This window comes from Cuculus canorus, chromosome 2 (genome assembly GCF_017976375.1).
Source record: "Cuculus canorus isolate bCucCan1 chromosome 2, bCucCan1.pri, whole genome shotgun sequence".
Classification (NCBI taxonomy): domain Eukaryota; kingdom Metazoa; phylum Chordata; class Aves; order Cuculiformes; family Cuculidae; genus Cuculus; species Cuculus canorus.
The window spans coordinates 127,019,623-127,034,916 of record NC_071402.1 but is presented as its reverse complement, the minus strand read 5'-3'; the positions used below and the strand labels follow the sequence as shown (position 1 = coordinate 127,034,916).

The 15,294-nt window shown below is 40.2% G+C and overlaps 1 protein-coding gene across 2 annotated transcripts in view; it reads right to left on the bottom strand.

Annotated features, from left to right (window-relative positions):
- Positions 1 to 15,294, bottom strand: part of IGF2BP3 (insulin like growth factor 2 mRNA binding protein 3) — a 111,242-nt gene that overhangs the window by 10,094 nt on the left and 85,854 nt on the right. For both annotated transcript variants that reach the window (XM_009570854.2, XM_009570853.2), the window contains 2 exons: positions 5,201 to 5,320; positions 1,031 to 1,105 (listed from right to left, as the gene is read on the bottom strand). In XM_009570854.2, coding sequence (XP_009569149.1) covers positions 1,031 to 1,105; positions 5,201 to 5,320 — 195 coding nt within the window. The remainder of the gene's footprint in view (positions 1 to 1,030; positions 1,106 to 5,200; positions 5,321 to 15,294) is intronic.

Here is a 15,294-nt window from a genome sequence, read left to right as displayed (position 1 = left end):
GTTGCTTGAAGTTCAGTGATATCTGATGGGAAGAAAAGGTAGCCAGAATCTTATGCCAATCCCAGATCACAAAAGCACCCTGTATGTGGAACATGCCATGTGGCCAAGCCCACATACACAGAAAACCTCAAGGAGACAGGAGCTCCTAAGTCATGCTTTGCCTTCAATAGTTTCTCAAATGCAGATGGTAACTGAGCAATAGTCTCAAATGCATGTAGTTCACGATTACCACTGCAAAATACCTGTCCTGATACTTCTCCAAAACTCCTAAAGGCATTAATGAAACTGATTCTAGATAACCTGATGTTCGTGCACCTCCTTCTTGTAAGATGCCCCGAAGCAAAAATACAAAGACAAAAACGAGAACAGGCAAGAGAATGATGCCAGGACATGAACTCTCAAGTGACTTTCTAGCTGCTCTGGGCCTCATCTGTGATGAGGTTGGGCTGCTACACTGAGCTCTCTGCATCACTCCTAATGTCATCAACTACTTTCGGGGTAACTAGATTTATCCCTTGACATTCGAGGCAGAAGACAACTCCAGAACTCATTTTGAACACAAATGGGATAATCAGTATCTCCTTATAGTTGCAGTGGAAATACAATTAGAAATCTTGCATAGAGTTCCTCAAACAGCATTTTCCACTTGGCATGCAACAGTAACCTAAGGAAGACTCAGCCTCTCATCTAGTCAGCTTTGTTATTTCAACTCTCTAAACCATTGGATGTATTAAGACAGGCTATAAAGACTGAACTATGGCGCTTACAGGTAAAAGGGAAAATCAGGAATGTAATATGGCCATATTTTCCATGTTAGATCCGATTCCAACTTACATGAAACTCCCACTAGTTTTCAGATGACCAGCTGTATTACCCATCTATTCACATGAGATACCTTTTGGCAAAAGAAAGGCAAAAAGCAAGTATTTACTCTGAATAAAACGGTGCTTGGAACCAAGTATTTTGTTTTCAGTATTGTCCCTTACAGTGCAAAGGCCACTACAAACTGACAAGTTTTTATATGTTATACCTTGAACTGAGCTTCTGGAGGTCCAGTGATGATAACCATTCTCAGCTTGGCATCTGGTCCTTCAGCAGGGGCAATCTGGAATGGATAAACATAGCTTTTGGTAGTTGTCTTTTGAAGGAATAGTTTAAAGCCACCTCCTCCCCGTTTCAGTCTCACATTCTGTTCAAGAGTGAAAAATTATTCGTTACAGCAGCAGCCTTGCACTTCAGTCATGATGGGTTTGTTCTCTTTAAAGTGCATTAATTAGCTATAATGAAATACAGAGAAATTGGCTAAACCATAAGGAAATTTACTTCTGAAAGTTAAAAGGCAAAGCTGCTCTTTCACATATGGCAAAATCCCACAAGCCATTTTCATGTGGCTATGAGTGATGCAAGACACATAGCTTTCAAAAAGACAAGTATGGTTAATAGACCAAGAACCCTGTCCCTCCCCACTAACTTAAACAGCCTTTCTAACAAGTTTTGCTCATTAGCAAGAGTTTGTCCCTCCTGAGAGCAGATGATCACTTTGTTGTTGTAACTAATCAGATCCAAAACATTCCCTTATGCTGGACAATGAACTTACAGTTACCGAGGGGTTTGTATCTACAGATATTTGTGTCACCCAAACAAAAATTAAGCTCCACATTAAAGACCGACACCGATAGGATCTTCAGATAGTTCATGGCACAACAAGAGTAAAATTTCTGTAGGTGTTGTTCCCAGACTCCAGTGGCATTAAATAATTCAAACTAGCCTCTGACATTCTGGATGGATTTTTTGTTTATCACAACTGACATTTCCATTGTTGCATCTAGTGTTACATAGCCATTGTTGAATGGCCAATATATTAAATGCTACAGGATTTCATCTTAGCTGTTGGCATAGGGATGTTTTTCATATTTAACAGCTGTAGTTTATTTCAGACAAATTACAAGTCACCATGCATCATTTTCACTAAAGAATTTTGCTAACCAAAGTTTACATAATTATTTCTATTGTACCCTAAGATGGAGAAGACATTACATACTAGCAATCTGGTTTGCATATTTATTTTTCATACGATTTCTGCATTCTGGTTGGCTATATCTGAAAATACATATTCATTTTACAGCAGCACATTTATATGACATGATGCCGTGGTAAGAGCAAGCACAGACCAAAATCCATTCATTCTTTGGAATAACAGAGGGACAAAATTTCAAGGCACATTTGGAGGCAGCTGACGGCACAGAGCTCAGCCTGGGAATTGCCATTCATGTGAAATGGACATCGTATTTTACCTTTCATTCACTTCAGGTTTTCCTAGTGAACACCAGGGCTGTACTGATATTTTAGGAAAAATATTTTCCCTCTGGCCCTCATTACATCTTACGCGTGTCTAAATGTTCTCAGACATTTCTCACTTTGCTTTTATCCCAGAATGTCCTGTTCTCAGGAGCTAGAGTAAGATATGGCTGAGGGCTGTGAAAGAAACGTGTACTGACTAACATTTTAATATCTGAAAGGGCAACCTAAGAGACTTCAGTGTTAATTTTGTCTGTCTGTTCTTGGAAGGACAAGTTATATACGTGTAAATAGTATCCAAGCAGTGAATTTTTAACTTGTGAGAGAAACAGTTTTACATTCCTAACCAGAAAACAACCAGTCTTCCGTATACCAAATCACAAGCCGACAATTTTATACACTCCAATACTATACTGCTCCTCCCAACTCCTTCAGAGATAGGAAGGACTAACTCGGGGAATGACTGACAGCCAACAAGATGCCAATGGTTCCCAATAGGTCCTAGCGCTGTAGTACAGAATGGGGAGCAGACAGCCCAGAAATCTCTGCCCGGCTTTTGTGCTGAACAGCTCAGTCTGCCAGAGCCCCACGCCAAGCCTGCATTTCCGAGCAATGACCCTTGGCACAGGAATGCAACCCAAACATGTTAACAGCCATGTACACCTCTGAGGAAACAGGCTGGACACCAGTTGCATGGAAAACCCTTGTGCATTCACAGTTTATTTAGACTTACTTGATGGCTAAGAAGCTTCAAAAGAGTTACGAAGCTCAGCACGAGCACAATCAAGATGCATGCGGATATAAATTGTTTTCATGTGCAACAGTATGCAGCACAACTCCAAACACGTTCAGAGTGTCATGCACAAAGATTTAACTTCTCTACAAAGTACAATTACTACGGTTTGGCAAGTTAAGTTACTCAGGCAGCACTGCCTCCAACTCTTACCTAAAAGCACAAATTCCTTGATGATTTATGATTTACTATTTTGCTAAAAAGTTACAACAAAGGGCAGGTGGTCAACACAAGGGAAATTCAGAAGTTTTGAATAAAATACTATTGGCTGTTTTATTTATCATTTACTTTCATACAGAAGCAAGCTCCATGTTGTTTGGTCAGATTACAGATGAAGTCACATTTTTATTTTAATTGATAAACATGCATGTAACTCCCCAACTTAAGAAGCATACCCCTTATTGATACAGTTCTATTACGATTTAGTCCTATTTCCACAAAAATCTTCTCTACTTTATTCCTACTGAAGGAATAAAAGACCAGAGCTTCTGCAAGCTTTTAATTGAATTTCAATTAATATAGATATGCTAAACGTGTTGGGTAGAGAGGTGCCAACTAGTAGAGCAAGCCTGAGGCCACCGTTAGCCCAATGCATAAGAAACATTGGAAACTCCCTTTCCACTAAACTGCCTTCCAAGGACCAACTAAAGAACCAGTTTGGACGGGTTCTTGGAGGTCCAGATTATCTCACAGATCTCCCTCCACCTAGCAGTACCTTCCACAGACCACTGAATCTTCAGATGTAAGCTACAGCAATGGAGAGGGAAAGAGAAAATACACCATGGGTCATGGCCCTATGCAAGATAGGTCTGGTACAGAAAAATTAACACCTCTCACTTTCTCCTATTCCATTTTTTCCCCCTAAAAATATAATTATTAGTGCTCTACTAATGTAAATCATCCAGGTAGTATAACAACTGTTTATTGTACTGCTCAATAAAGGATGTAATTGAGCAGCATGCCAGTCAGTTGACTGGCCAGTAAATGGATTGGCATGTAGTAAACCGCACACACAACTCATTCATCAGGGTTCCCCAATTATTTCGCTCTGCACTCTTAGATTAACACCTTCCAAGCCAAGCGCAGCCTCACTGGCTTCACCGAGCTCAACTCAGCATCGGTAGGCTCCTTTCCCTTTGCCCTTCACCTTCGGCAGATCCCTGCTCCATAGCACTCACTAACCAGGCCATATCTGCAAAAAGAGACCTGAGAAGAATATTTGCTTCACCTGCACAGGAGAATGTCTCTAACAGCACATAACAGAGCTACATGATGCACTTTTTTTTTTTTTTTTTACATTAGGCCAAAACATTATCTTTACAGCACAGAATAGCAGAACTGGCCATTTACAAAAAAAGAATCTGAAGCATCTAGAGGAGATACTCGTGGTTACAATAGCACTGGCAGCAAAAACCCAAGGCCTTCCTACAACTGCAACTACCGCTACCTTAGGGGGTATAACATAGCCAAGGAAGAGCCAAATATTTCACCAAACTGGATAAAATTCAAGTTTTCATTACATCTGCTTCAAGCAAATCTTAGCTACACCGAGGTGGTCAACACACAAACAGCTGGATGTTAAAGCAGTGTGCCAAGGTAAACACGACATTAAAACATAGACCAGCCCCAGGAGCTCAGACTACAGGAGGGATGTTAAAACCCAAGTGCTTCAGCATGGATCCATCCAAGCCTGACAGCCCATGCTGATCCACCTGGAACAGAGCAAGGCCGGCCACAGCAGCAGGAGACTTCACCTGTGCTGCTGTTTTTAGAAGGGGAATTTCTCTCACCAATTTTCATTTTACCAAAAGGAGGAAGAAAGCCTTTAAGCACTGCATCACTAAGACTTAAGTCTGTTTCTAAGAAATTGAGACCACCAAAGTAGTTTTCTTTGCAGCTTATAATTCACACCTCAGGAGACGTTTGAAAACATGCTTCCAATTATCTTGTCTCAAGGAAGATTAAAAGATGATTTATAAACAAACGTACCATTTATCACACCACATTCTAAGCACAGAGTGAGGGAGGACATTCACAAAAACACTGCTTGTGCAAACTTGCTGAAAGTGTCATGTAGAATAGACAGAAAGTTAGTCAGTGTAATAATACCTTAATAGACGCGCCAGCAAAACGAGAAAGTTGTTTGATGTGCTGTCCCTGCTTGCCAATAATAGCTCCAACTGCCAAGGCTGGGATGAACAGATGAACAGTCTCAGACTCGGGCTGTTGCTGTGGGGAAGAAGGAAATATGCAGTGAATGTTTTTGAACATTACGAATCAGACTGACAGGAAAACGGGTTGGGAACAGGCATGCATGGAAATGAGGGGGAAATCTCATGATGCCCTGTGATGTCTGAATATTAAGGGTCTGGCTTTTTCTGCGAATCACTAAATTCACAGAACATGAAAGAACAGTTTGAGCCAAAAGAGGATTCTTTCATCTTTCATAAAACAGTTGCAATTTGAATGCTTAGAGTTTTAAAAAACAAGCAAGGTGTTGCTTCTTTATGAGGCCTCCATTCTTACCTGTCACTGTCTGGATGCTCTTCCACATGCAGGACTCTGCAGATGAGGATGCTACAAGTGGAGTTGCTACAGCCTGAGCAAGCAAACTCTTTAATTTTCCTAGTGTTTTTTTTTTTTGCTTTAGATTGTGCTGAAAGCAGCACAAAAAGCCTCAGAGTTACATATATGCTACAATTTCCTTTGTGTGGGAGTGATCTGGAATGATAGCCAGCTTGAGAACTGTCAGTGATTCCTCCTGTGTATCATTATGCAACAGTTGGAGCCTTGGCAATAGGCCTCAAGCAGGGAAGTAAATTAAATGCCAGATTAGGCATTTTTAAAAGTGAGCGGACCCTAACATTGTGCCCCCTGGCCATCAGGCACAACTGTAGTTTCCTATTGCTTTCAGCCAGCTGCCCCAGCTGGAGAGCACGACATAACACTTGAGATCCTCTCTACATAGCAATGGTCAAACCACAGAGTTACATGAGACACGATAAACTTTGAACTATTTTACCAGCCTCAGAAGAGCTTGTCTTGGACTAGTGGAGCACCGCCAAGTGCCTACTACACTGCCATACCATTAATCCATCCAGTTACTTCCCTAAAGCATTTCACACAAGCCTTTCTTCAAAGTAGGAGGTATGCAAGACCCGTAAGACCCCCCCCCTTTTACAGAATTTCCTTCTCTATGTTGCCTTCTTACGTATTTTCAAAGTTTGTTATGTTCATCCTTAGCAAGACAATGTCAGCAAGCCTTTTCTTTCAGTCATTTGAATACAACACAACCATCCTCATCATCACTCTCTCCATGCCACCATGCAGAGCACATGGGACAAAAGATTTTCTTATTTAGCTTTACTTTTTGTATTTTGGTTAGAATACAAGCCTACATGCAGACACTCACCAAAGCAGCTTTTCCTGGGATATTTTCAGTAAAAGATATGCTATATGCAGTGCAAAGCAAAAAGCAGCTGCAATCCTGAAAAAGTTGTATCTCCACTTACTATTAAATTTCTGCAACTTCTTTCAAAGGGAAGCAAAGTCCCACTGCATCAACCATAAAGAAACTGGAACAAAATGCTTCTTTCCACATTTTGCCACTTTATTTTTGGTAAACACAAGTCAACTGTAACCTCAGGGGAGACAAATTCAAGGCAGAGCTCTACGTACCAGGTGAAGAATCTCCAAAATAGGATGTTGAGAATAGAAACCCATTTTACTGGTTGCTTTAGGTGATCGCAACAGTTGCACAATTTACCCTGTGATTTCACACGTACAAGACATCAGGATTCACAGCCTTTTTCTGATGGTTTAAGCCTACTATTTCCTTGGATGCAGGTTGCAGCCCTCCACACCCAGCCTCCCCACTGCCCTGTGCTCTGTGGCCAGCAGGATTGCAGCTCTAGCTGATTTTTAATGCAAGCACTGGATCCCTGACCTGAATAACCAGAGAGCTACAAAAGTGGCAGCCCTGGAACAAAAAGGGAGCAATGGCAATTAGGTCGGGGCATAGGAAAAGGTGGGAACACTCCTTTTAATCTGTCAACATATCAGTTTAAAATGATGTCAAAACTACGCCCTGAAACTGCACGTTTGTAATGAAAGATATCAGTCACTTCAGTATATATGTTAAACCCCTTTCTGCAAGATTACTCATTTTCTTCTCTTACTATTACAAATATCCTGTGAGTGTACTCATAGCATCTCCTTTTATGTGTTCATCTCGAATCCAGCAACATTTCCAGTAATTTGGAAATTCTGCTGTAGGTACTTGATTGATCTCACTGCTTCAGAACACTTTTTCTAAATGAATACAAACTCATGAAGCATTTGGGGTTTTCCAGCTTCATTACAAGGACCCATACTAACTGCACTGGCTGTTAAAGGCAACCTCTTTCCAGTTCAGGTGCAGACAGCTTAGCCACCTCTTGCTTTCTCATCTCCCTGACCTCCTCCTTCAATTGTCCACACATGCTCCACGTTCTGCAAAATTACACTGCTAAAATCTCTCCCACATGCAACTCCGGACGCTCTCTTCCAGCTAAACTTTGAGCTAACATACACAACTTTCCAGTTAATTCCAATGTTGTATACACTGCAACAAATCAAACCTGTAACCTGACTTCATTTTCAAGATTCTACACAGCTTCTACCTAAACCCACCTTCAGACATGTCTCTCTTCCACAGAAACAAATCAAACTTCAATACTTTTGTTTGCAGATATTTCCTGCCTTCCCTCTGTTGCCCATCTGCCTGCAGCACAGTTCTCCCCTCTTCTTCCCAAAGCTTATTTTCAAGCCACTTTCTTGGCTAGGTTTAAGTCACCACTGAAATTCCTTTCTTCTGCCTCACCCTTAAAACATGAAGCATAGGCAAAAGCAATGAAAGACAGAAGATGTACATGTGTCTTTCCAAATGCAAAGTCACTCACTGTAGCACTTCCCTCTCATCCTTCCTCATAATTTTGACTTGTCAATACATTTCAACTTCTTTGCTAAAGGACTTTTAAAATCATTTTTGTATGAGTAACTTTCTTTAACATTAAACTTCCACTTTTTGTATAATAGTGATATGTGTTTATTAAGGAACAGTGGAGAATCTGTCGATACTGAACTGTTTCTGAACTGTTTACACATTGTCATTTTTCAAATTCTTGTCTGCAGAAGCACACACTGGCACATAAATATAATCAAATTCATCTCCAGTCTAACATCATGCAGGATTTAGAGAAATTACGTCCATTTCCTTACCCCACAATGATTTCTCACCAGTCAAGAAAACATACTATCTGATTTGTTTTAAAGCATGAACATCAAAAACAAAAGCTCTTTCTTTTTCCTTCTGGCAGAAATCAAGTCTAGCTAAAGCTTTTAAGAGAGTATCATAATACCATGTTCAATTTATTATCTGTCCACCTCCTTACCCACAATAATTTTAAAATCCTTTTGTATTTACTGGAAGACTATCTTCCAAAAGAAACACATCAAAATGCAATGGAATGCCTACACCACCCATCAATCTTACAGATGCTTCTGGGGATCATAGGATGAAAGAAAATCAACTATAATTTAATCTTCCCCATGCCATGCCACATAAGTCATGGAGCTTTCCAGGAACTTCTAGCATGAGCTATATCAGAAATAGATTCCTAGATCTTAAACATATGCTAGAAGCACTATATTTAGAGAACTAATTTCCCACTGTGTGGAATCTGAGCTTCAACATTCACTCCCTTAAAGTGAGTCTGCCTAAACACATACTTAAATTTTGAAAACTAAAAATTATGTGTATATCTATCTTGGAGTATATCTAATGACTTTAGAGAGGATCCTTCAGTTAACCTTTTTTACTTCATAATTTTAAGGACCTTAATGGTATAGTTATAATTTAAAATATTTTTCAGTCTAAATGTTAAAGTAGTAGGCATTCATCCCTGAAGTTGTAAAGTCTGTTAAGTCATGGAAGTAGTCATCAGCTAATTTTTGACAGCAGTAAGGTCTCCTGTACATGGAGAACACTATGCAATTTCTTCCTCTTCCCCATTCGCTTTATTTTCCTCCCATATACATTTATTCAAGACCATCCTAGCCCCAGAAAATGACAGAAAAGTGGGAAAAAAATCTTGTAAAATATTTTAACCTAAGTTCTCCAAGACACATTGTCCTGATGCCCACCCAAGTTTGTGAATAACCACCTGAGAGTTCTATGATGCAGACCATCTCTTCCACCCTAGAGGTGTTTGTGGAATGGGCACAGGACTAGTCCACCCTACCACTGAACAGGTCCAAACAGCATAAAGCAAGCTACATAATCTTCTGGGCAGAGGGGCAGGATGCCTGCATACACTCGAAGAATATGGCTTTGAGGAGAGAGGTTTCTGCCTCGTGTAGCTCTGGCATTCATTCCTTAGAATTAAAAAAACCAAAAAAAATAAAAAAGCTCCAGAAACCAAGATTCAGAAACCAAGATTTCATAGAACTAAAAGAGGTTCTTGAAGAGCATGATGACCAGAAACAATTAATTCAGTTCATAAACAGCTGATAATACTTGCTTTGTTTGTACAAAATTCAGTATGCTCTAAACACAAAATAGGCTTGATAAGGAATTTTTGTCTATATGCAGCACATTTAGCTAATGAAAACCATTTTAAATGCTGGTTTTGTTCATTAATTGGATTCCAATTTCCATCCAAATGTAGCCTGATGAAAATCAGAAGTTAAAAATTAATAAAGCAAATAAGAAAAGCACCAATCATCATTTTTTAACAGAAAATGGAAAAAAATACATTAATCAAAGCAAATGGTGAACTGCATACTTGTTTAAATAGAAAGATATATTCACTGTTAGGAAAGGAGAGCTGTGATGGTACAGACTACACTACGGCTTTCCGAAAGGTAACTAATGTACAGAAGTAAACTTGATACGTCAACTTAAATCAGATTTCCTGCTCAGTCATTTAATCATGATTAAAAACAGGGATCTAACGCAGCTGCAAATCAGTCTATCCCATTGGATGAAGCTAAGCAACTGCTTCTGCACACCAGTAGCTCTAATGTTTCTGACTAGTCCAGCTCCTTCCTGCAGCAGCTTGGATACACCTCCTTCCATACCTCTTGCAAGTCCCCGAAACCCCAGCCGTCTGTCCCTGGCCTAACAGCTAAAAAAATTATTTATTTTTTTAGAAAAAGGACATTATTTATTTTCTAAATTTACACCACCTCCGTTCAAAATCTAGCCTGATGTGCCTAAACCCTGTAACCCCTCGCTGCTTCCCCATTGTGTTAGGCTTGCCTGAAGCCCACACACTGCAGGTATCATCAGGATGGTTCACTCCAACCAGACCCTGGAGCCCTACAGAAGGTTTTTCCAGGAGAATCACCTCTCTGCTAGCATCCCTACCTAATTATAGTTTATTCACAGCAAACTGGCTTAGCAGAGCAGTAATTTCTTAGTTTCCAGAGCCTCATCTGGGGTGAGGCTCTTCCTCTCCTTGAAATATTGCCCCATGCCCTTCAGGACAAAGGCTACTGTTCTACACCAGTACTAGAAGCCAAGGACTCTCAGCCAAGAAAGTTCGCAGATTCACTCTTCTTTCTGCAACTCTTGCTTGCAGAGGTACAAAAGATCCATAAGGCCCAACAGGCTGCCCTTGGGATAAGCTTACTGTAAGTCTTCTGCCAAGCCCTGGTGCATCAGTCCTACAAACTATCCAAAATCACACATAAGGGAAGAGAGCTTTTCCATGACCTGATAGATCATCAGAAGGAAAAGCATTCCTGCTCATCTCATGTCTGCAGAGTGGCCAAAGCATGGATAAGCAAGGAGGAAAACTCAGAAAAATAAAGCTATGATTCTTCAAATAGGTGGTTGTAGGTAAAAAAGTAGGTCCCAAATCATCAGAGCTGGGAGAGTGGACATTGTATTTGGGAATGATATTGAAGAAAGAAACCCAAACCACACAAAACCAAAAACACAAAAAACCCAAACACCATCACTAAAATACCTGGAAATTTTGCCTCCTCAGTTCTTCCCCAAGATGAACCCACCCCCTCTTGCTTTCAGTTGACACTAGGTAGTCAATGGCTCCTTCAGTCAGTGCGAACATGTGATCCCACTCATTGCAGGGCTGGTAAGGGGACATGTTTGTTATTTATGCCTCTCGTGTTCACTTGAACATTCATCAGTCTTTTCCTGCAAGCCTGCCAACAGCACAATTTTTTTTTTTCTAGTTATGTTTTTAAGTGTCTCCATAGACTCCTTGCTCCATCAAACGTATGTGGTTGGTAAACCCATGGCAACATTTGGGATAAGGTTGTAAATTTTTAAAAATATTGGACACACTGAAGTAAATAGTATTTTGTGCCAGGCATCAATAAGAGCATAATCAGAGCTTTACTGGTTTCTAAGCCTTTATATATCTCCAATACATGTTTTCATTTACTCTAAATATGTTGCAAATGAATTACCTTAGGATGAGACATTTATTTTAAGCCACAAAGTCACATTATCCATTTAGTTGTGAGGGAAATAATTAAAAACTATTTTAAGCCTCAACCAATGTTTGGCTACTATCTAGCCTAGTTAGCTATTGGCGGTTTTTTGTTTTTAAATAGTAAACAAATCCATTTGGTAAAGTAAAAAGAAAAAAAGCACCACATCATCTACAACCAGTAGATGATTGCATTAAAAAGTTCTCTTTTGCCATTCTCTCTTCCCTACTGCCACGATTACCAAGGCAAGGCAGATTTACAGACTCACATCAGAATACCCTTGGTTTTGTCAGGAAGTGAGGTATCATTTTATTTAAACCCTCTAGCAGGCCCAAAGCCAAAATTTAAACCATGTTTTTGCAATGTACTGTGAAGAATTATCCTGGCCTACAGCTATACTAAATGCTGTTATTTATTTAGTAATAAAAACTTGCAGCAAGGGGAAACCCATAGTAAGCCAAGTATTCTTGAAGACACTCCAGTAGGATTCAATTCAGTAATGAAAATAATCTTTTGACACTGGCGAAAGAAATCCTAGTGTACTCCTTTTCCAACACTAATGCTAAAATTTTAAGCTTTCATTGGAAACAAAAAGGTCATTAAGGTAAGCTTAAAGTTATAGTAGATAGGTCTAATGTGATCCAGTTTTACAACATCCTTGCAAGTACCCTCTTGGGTCACCAACCTGTACATCAGCTAAAGTGGTGCTGCCAGTGTAGGTTAACAAACTGAAGCCTGAGCTCTCCCCACACTTCAAGCTTCTGGGGTTTATTTAGAAAAGATATAAGCCCATGCTGTGAGCTTAAAACCTTCTGCCATATTCACTACCTGAAAAGCCAGGACTACACCCAGAAGGTAAAAAGAGTTCTTCACTGCTGAATTCAGACACTCAAGAACCAGTAAAACAATTTAAAAGAACTAATGCGTATTTTTAACTTCACTCTGGACACCCTGAATCATCCCATTTTCCTGTGCACAAAGCGCACTGCCACCATCCACCCAGGGCTTCACCCTTCACCTGAATCCCAGATTGATGAGAGAGGCAGGAGCACTGAGAAGGACTTCCAAGTACAACAAGGAACTTCCCCATAGCAGCTTCAACATCACACTGGCAGTAACTTTCTCCTGGCATGGCCAAGTGCTCATCAGACCATCTGCCCTCCACCTGAACAGATCTCCAAGGCTCACAACCTGCTGTGTTTGAAGCAGACTTGGCTCCCCCATAGCCTGCAAGCATTACTGCTGCGTCATATAAGAAACACTTCTGTCACTAGACAACCCAACAACGTGACCCTTTCTGAGGCAATCTGCTCATGGCAAGGCCATGCAGCTCTACCTCTCCTGCCCCATCCCTCGTGGACACCCAGAAAGTATATTGGGTGGGTAGGAGCCCCCTGCCCAGCTACATAACCCGCTTCTCTCCTCTTGGCTGAAAACCTAAGCAATGACTCCTGTCTGCATTTCTAATCTGGAGACCACTGTATTTTAACACCTGAAACTCAAACACAGATTATTACACAATGGCCAGTACCCTAAGTGAGATGCTACTAAAATCATCTCACTTAGTACTACTCACTCCACTTCTTGGCTGTCAAGTTAGTACTTTTCATCACCATTGTCTTCTACCTGGCAAGTCACAGGTATTCTCCTCAGACTACTAGAAGTCACTAACAGGACCGCACCTATCAGAAGTGCTTCCAACATGAAAACCTAGCCAGGAACAAGGGGGTAGAAATCACAGAAGCAGAGAAGGAACGTTTTCTGGCAGGCTGGTTATAAGGCATTTCACAAGCAGGAACAGGTCTGACATATTTCTGAACACGGCATGAACTTTTTGTTTTTGCAAAATCTGCTTTTTTTGGCATTGCATCCAATCAATCTGCCACCTTTTATTCTGAATAGACAGCCAAAAGGAGAAATCAACATAAGGAACAGATTGTGAAACTACGTAAGCAGGAATTTTGCTGGTCATTCACAAGTGAACTACTATGGGTATTTGGTGTTGCAACACTGCACAACCTCCAAAACAAAAGTGTTTATGTATAGAAACATTTTCACTTCAAAAATCATGGTCATGACACAAGCCACATGGGTACTCAAGAGTCTTAGAAGTTGCCCCCGAAAGCTGTGGCTTTGAAAGATACAGGTGCTCATCAGCTCTGGTTTACAAAGGCACTGCTCTCAGATTCCCTAGCAGCTGCAAGAAAAACATGTTGTGAAAACACAAGAAAGGTCACTTATTTTTCCATCATATTTTACAAACAAACCAACCAGAGATGGAGCCAGCTACACTGGAACGTGGACTTGACCTATTTTTGTTCCTGGCCTGAAGAAGCCCAGAACACACTAGTAACAAAATATTATTTGTCACCTTAAGGAATTAATTTTCCCATTTAGTTCATTCAGAAGATGCTAAGACTGGTAACTTGGAGCTTGGGATTTTGAAATCCTCAAGGGAACAGCACTTAAATTATCTCCCCACAACAAGAATCTGAGAGCAGGGGACCAACAGAAATTCTTCTCTTGCCCCAAGGAACTACACATATCACTACAAGTATTTAAACCTGTGGTGAGAAAGAAGCCATTTTTATTTTTAAAAGTGTGCATTACTAGTTAGCAAGTGATGCTATTTGCATTATCACAACCTCAGAATTGTAAAAAGAGCTATTAAGAATAACTAGAGGCTTCAACACCTAAAAAAATACCCACTTGTCAACTTGCCAGACCTTTGTATATCAAATAATGTCAACCACATTTTTGCTTCCCTCTCTGGAGGCCAGTCCATCTCCAGGGTAAGAATAGTTTGATTATTCTGAAGAAGGGTCCCTGCCAACCAAGCATGGTAGGAGCAGGCGACTTCAAGGCGGTTGGAGCACCAACCATTTTCCCCCCATTTTCTCCCACAATGTTATGCACCATGGAGCAAATTTCTTAACTGTCAAAAAATACATCATTAAATGATTTTAAGAAACTAAGCAACAGGAAAGGTATATTTACGGCACCAAGACTACAATCTTCAAAAGAAGTCTAATTAGCTGGTAGTATTTTTTTTCAGACAATGCTGTTATCCTACAGTGCCCTCCTCAAGATTATGTGTTCCTGCACAAGTATGGTTTTCATTTCACTGATGTAAAACCATTTTGTAAAGACAGTGCCAAATCCTTCTTTATCCCCCAAAACCACATCCTCTTTTGGCTGCAGGACAGCTCCTTACAAAGTCTTCTACTGCTTAACAAGCTAGGCAAATGAGGGCAAAGCCACTTACAACTACACACATTGTGGATGTACATACATTAGTACCCCTGGGTAGTTTAGACATAACAGTTGCACAAGCTAATCCTATCAAACCCAGACATCCAAAGGAGCCCAACTCCACCAAGTAAGAGTCAAAGTACCTGGAAGCATAGGACAGTTTTTCCTCTTCCTTGTCTCATCTATGCTCAGGGCATCAAATGAAGGCCCTCAATGAAGCAATTTTTCATTTTAAATTACTTTTCTTTCCTGCCAAAAGCACAATATAGTTATTTCTTCTCTCACATCTATGCGATATAGAAGATCTTTTCTTTATTATTATTAAAGAAAATTACTGGAGAATAAAGAAGGAATCTCTCTCTTGATCACATCTTCTAAGGAGAAAGTATTCCATTGGTATGTTCCTCACCTGCAACAAAAAGCTTCAAGAGATGGCAAAAAGAATAAAGGAA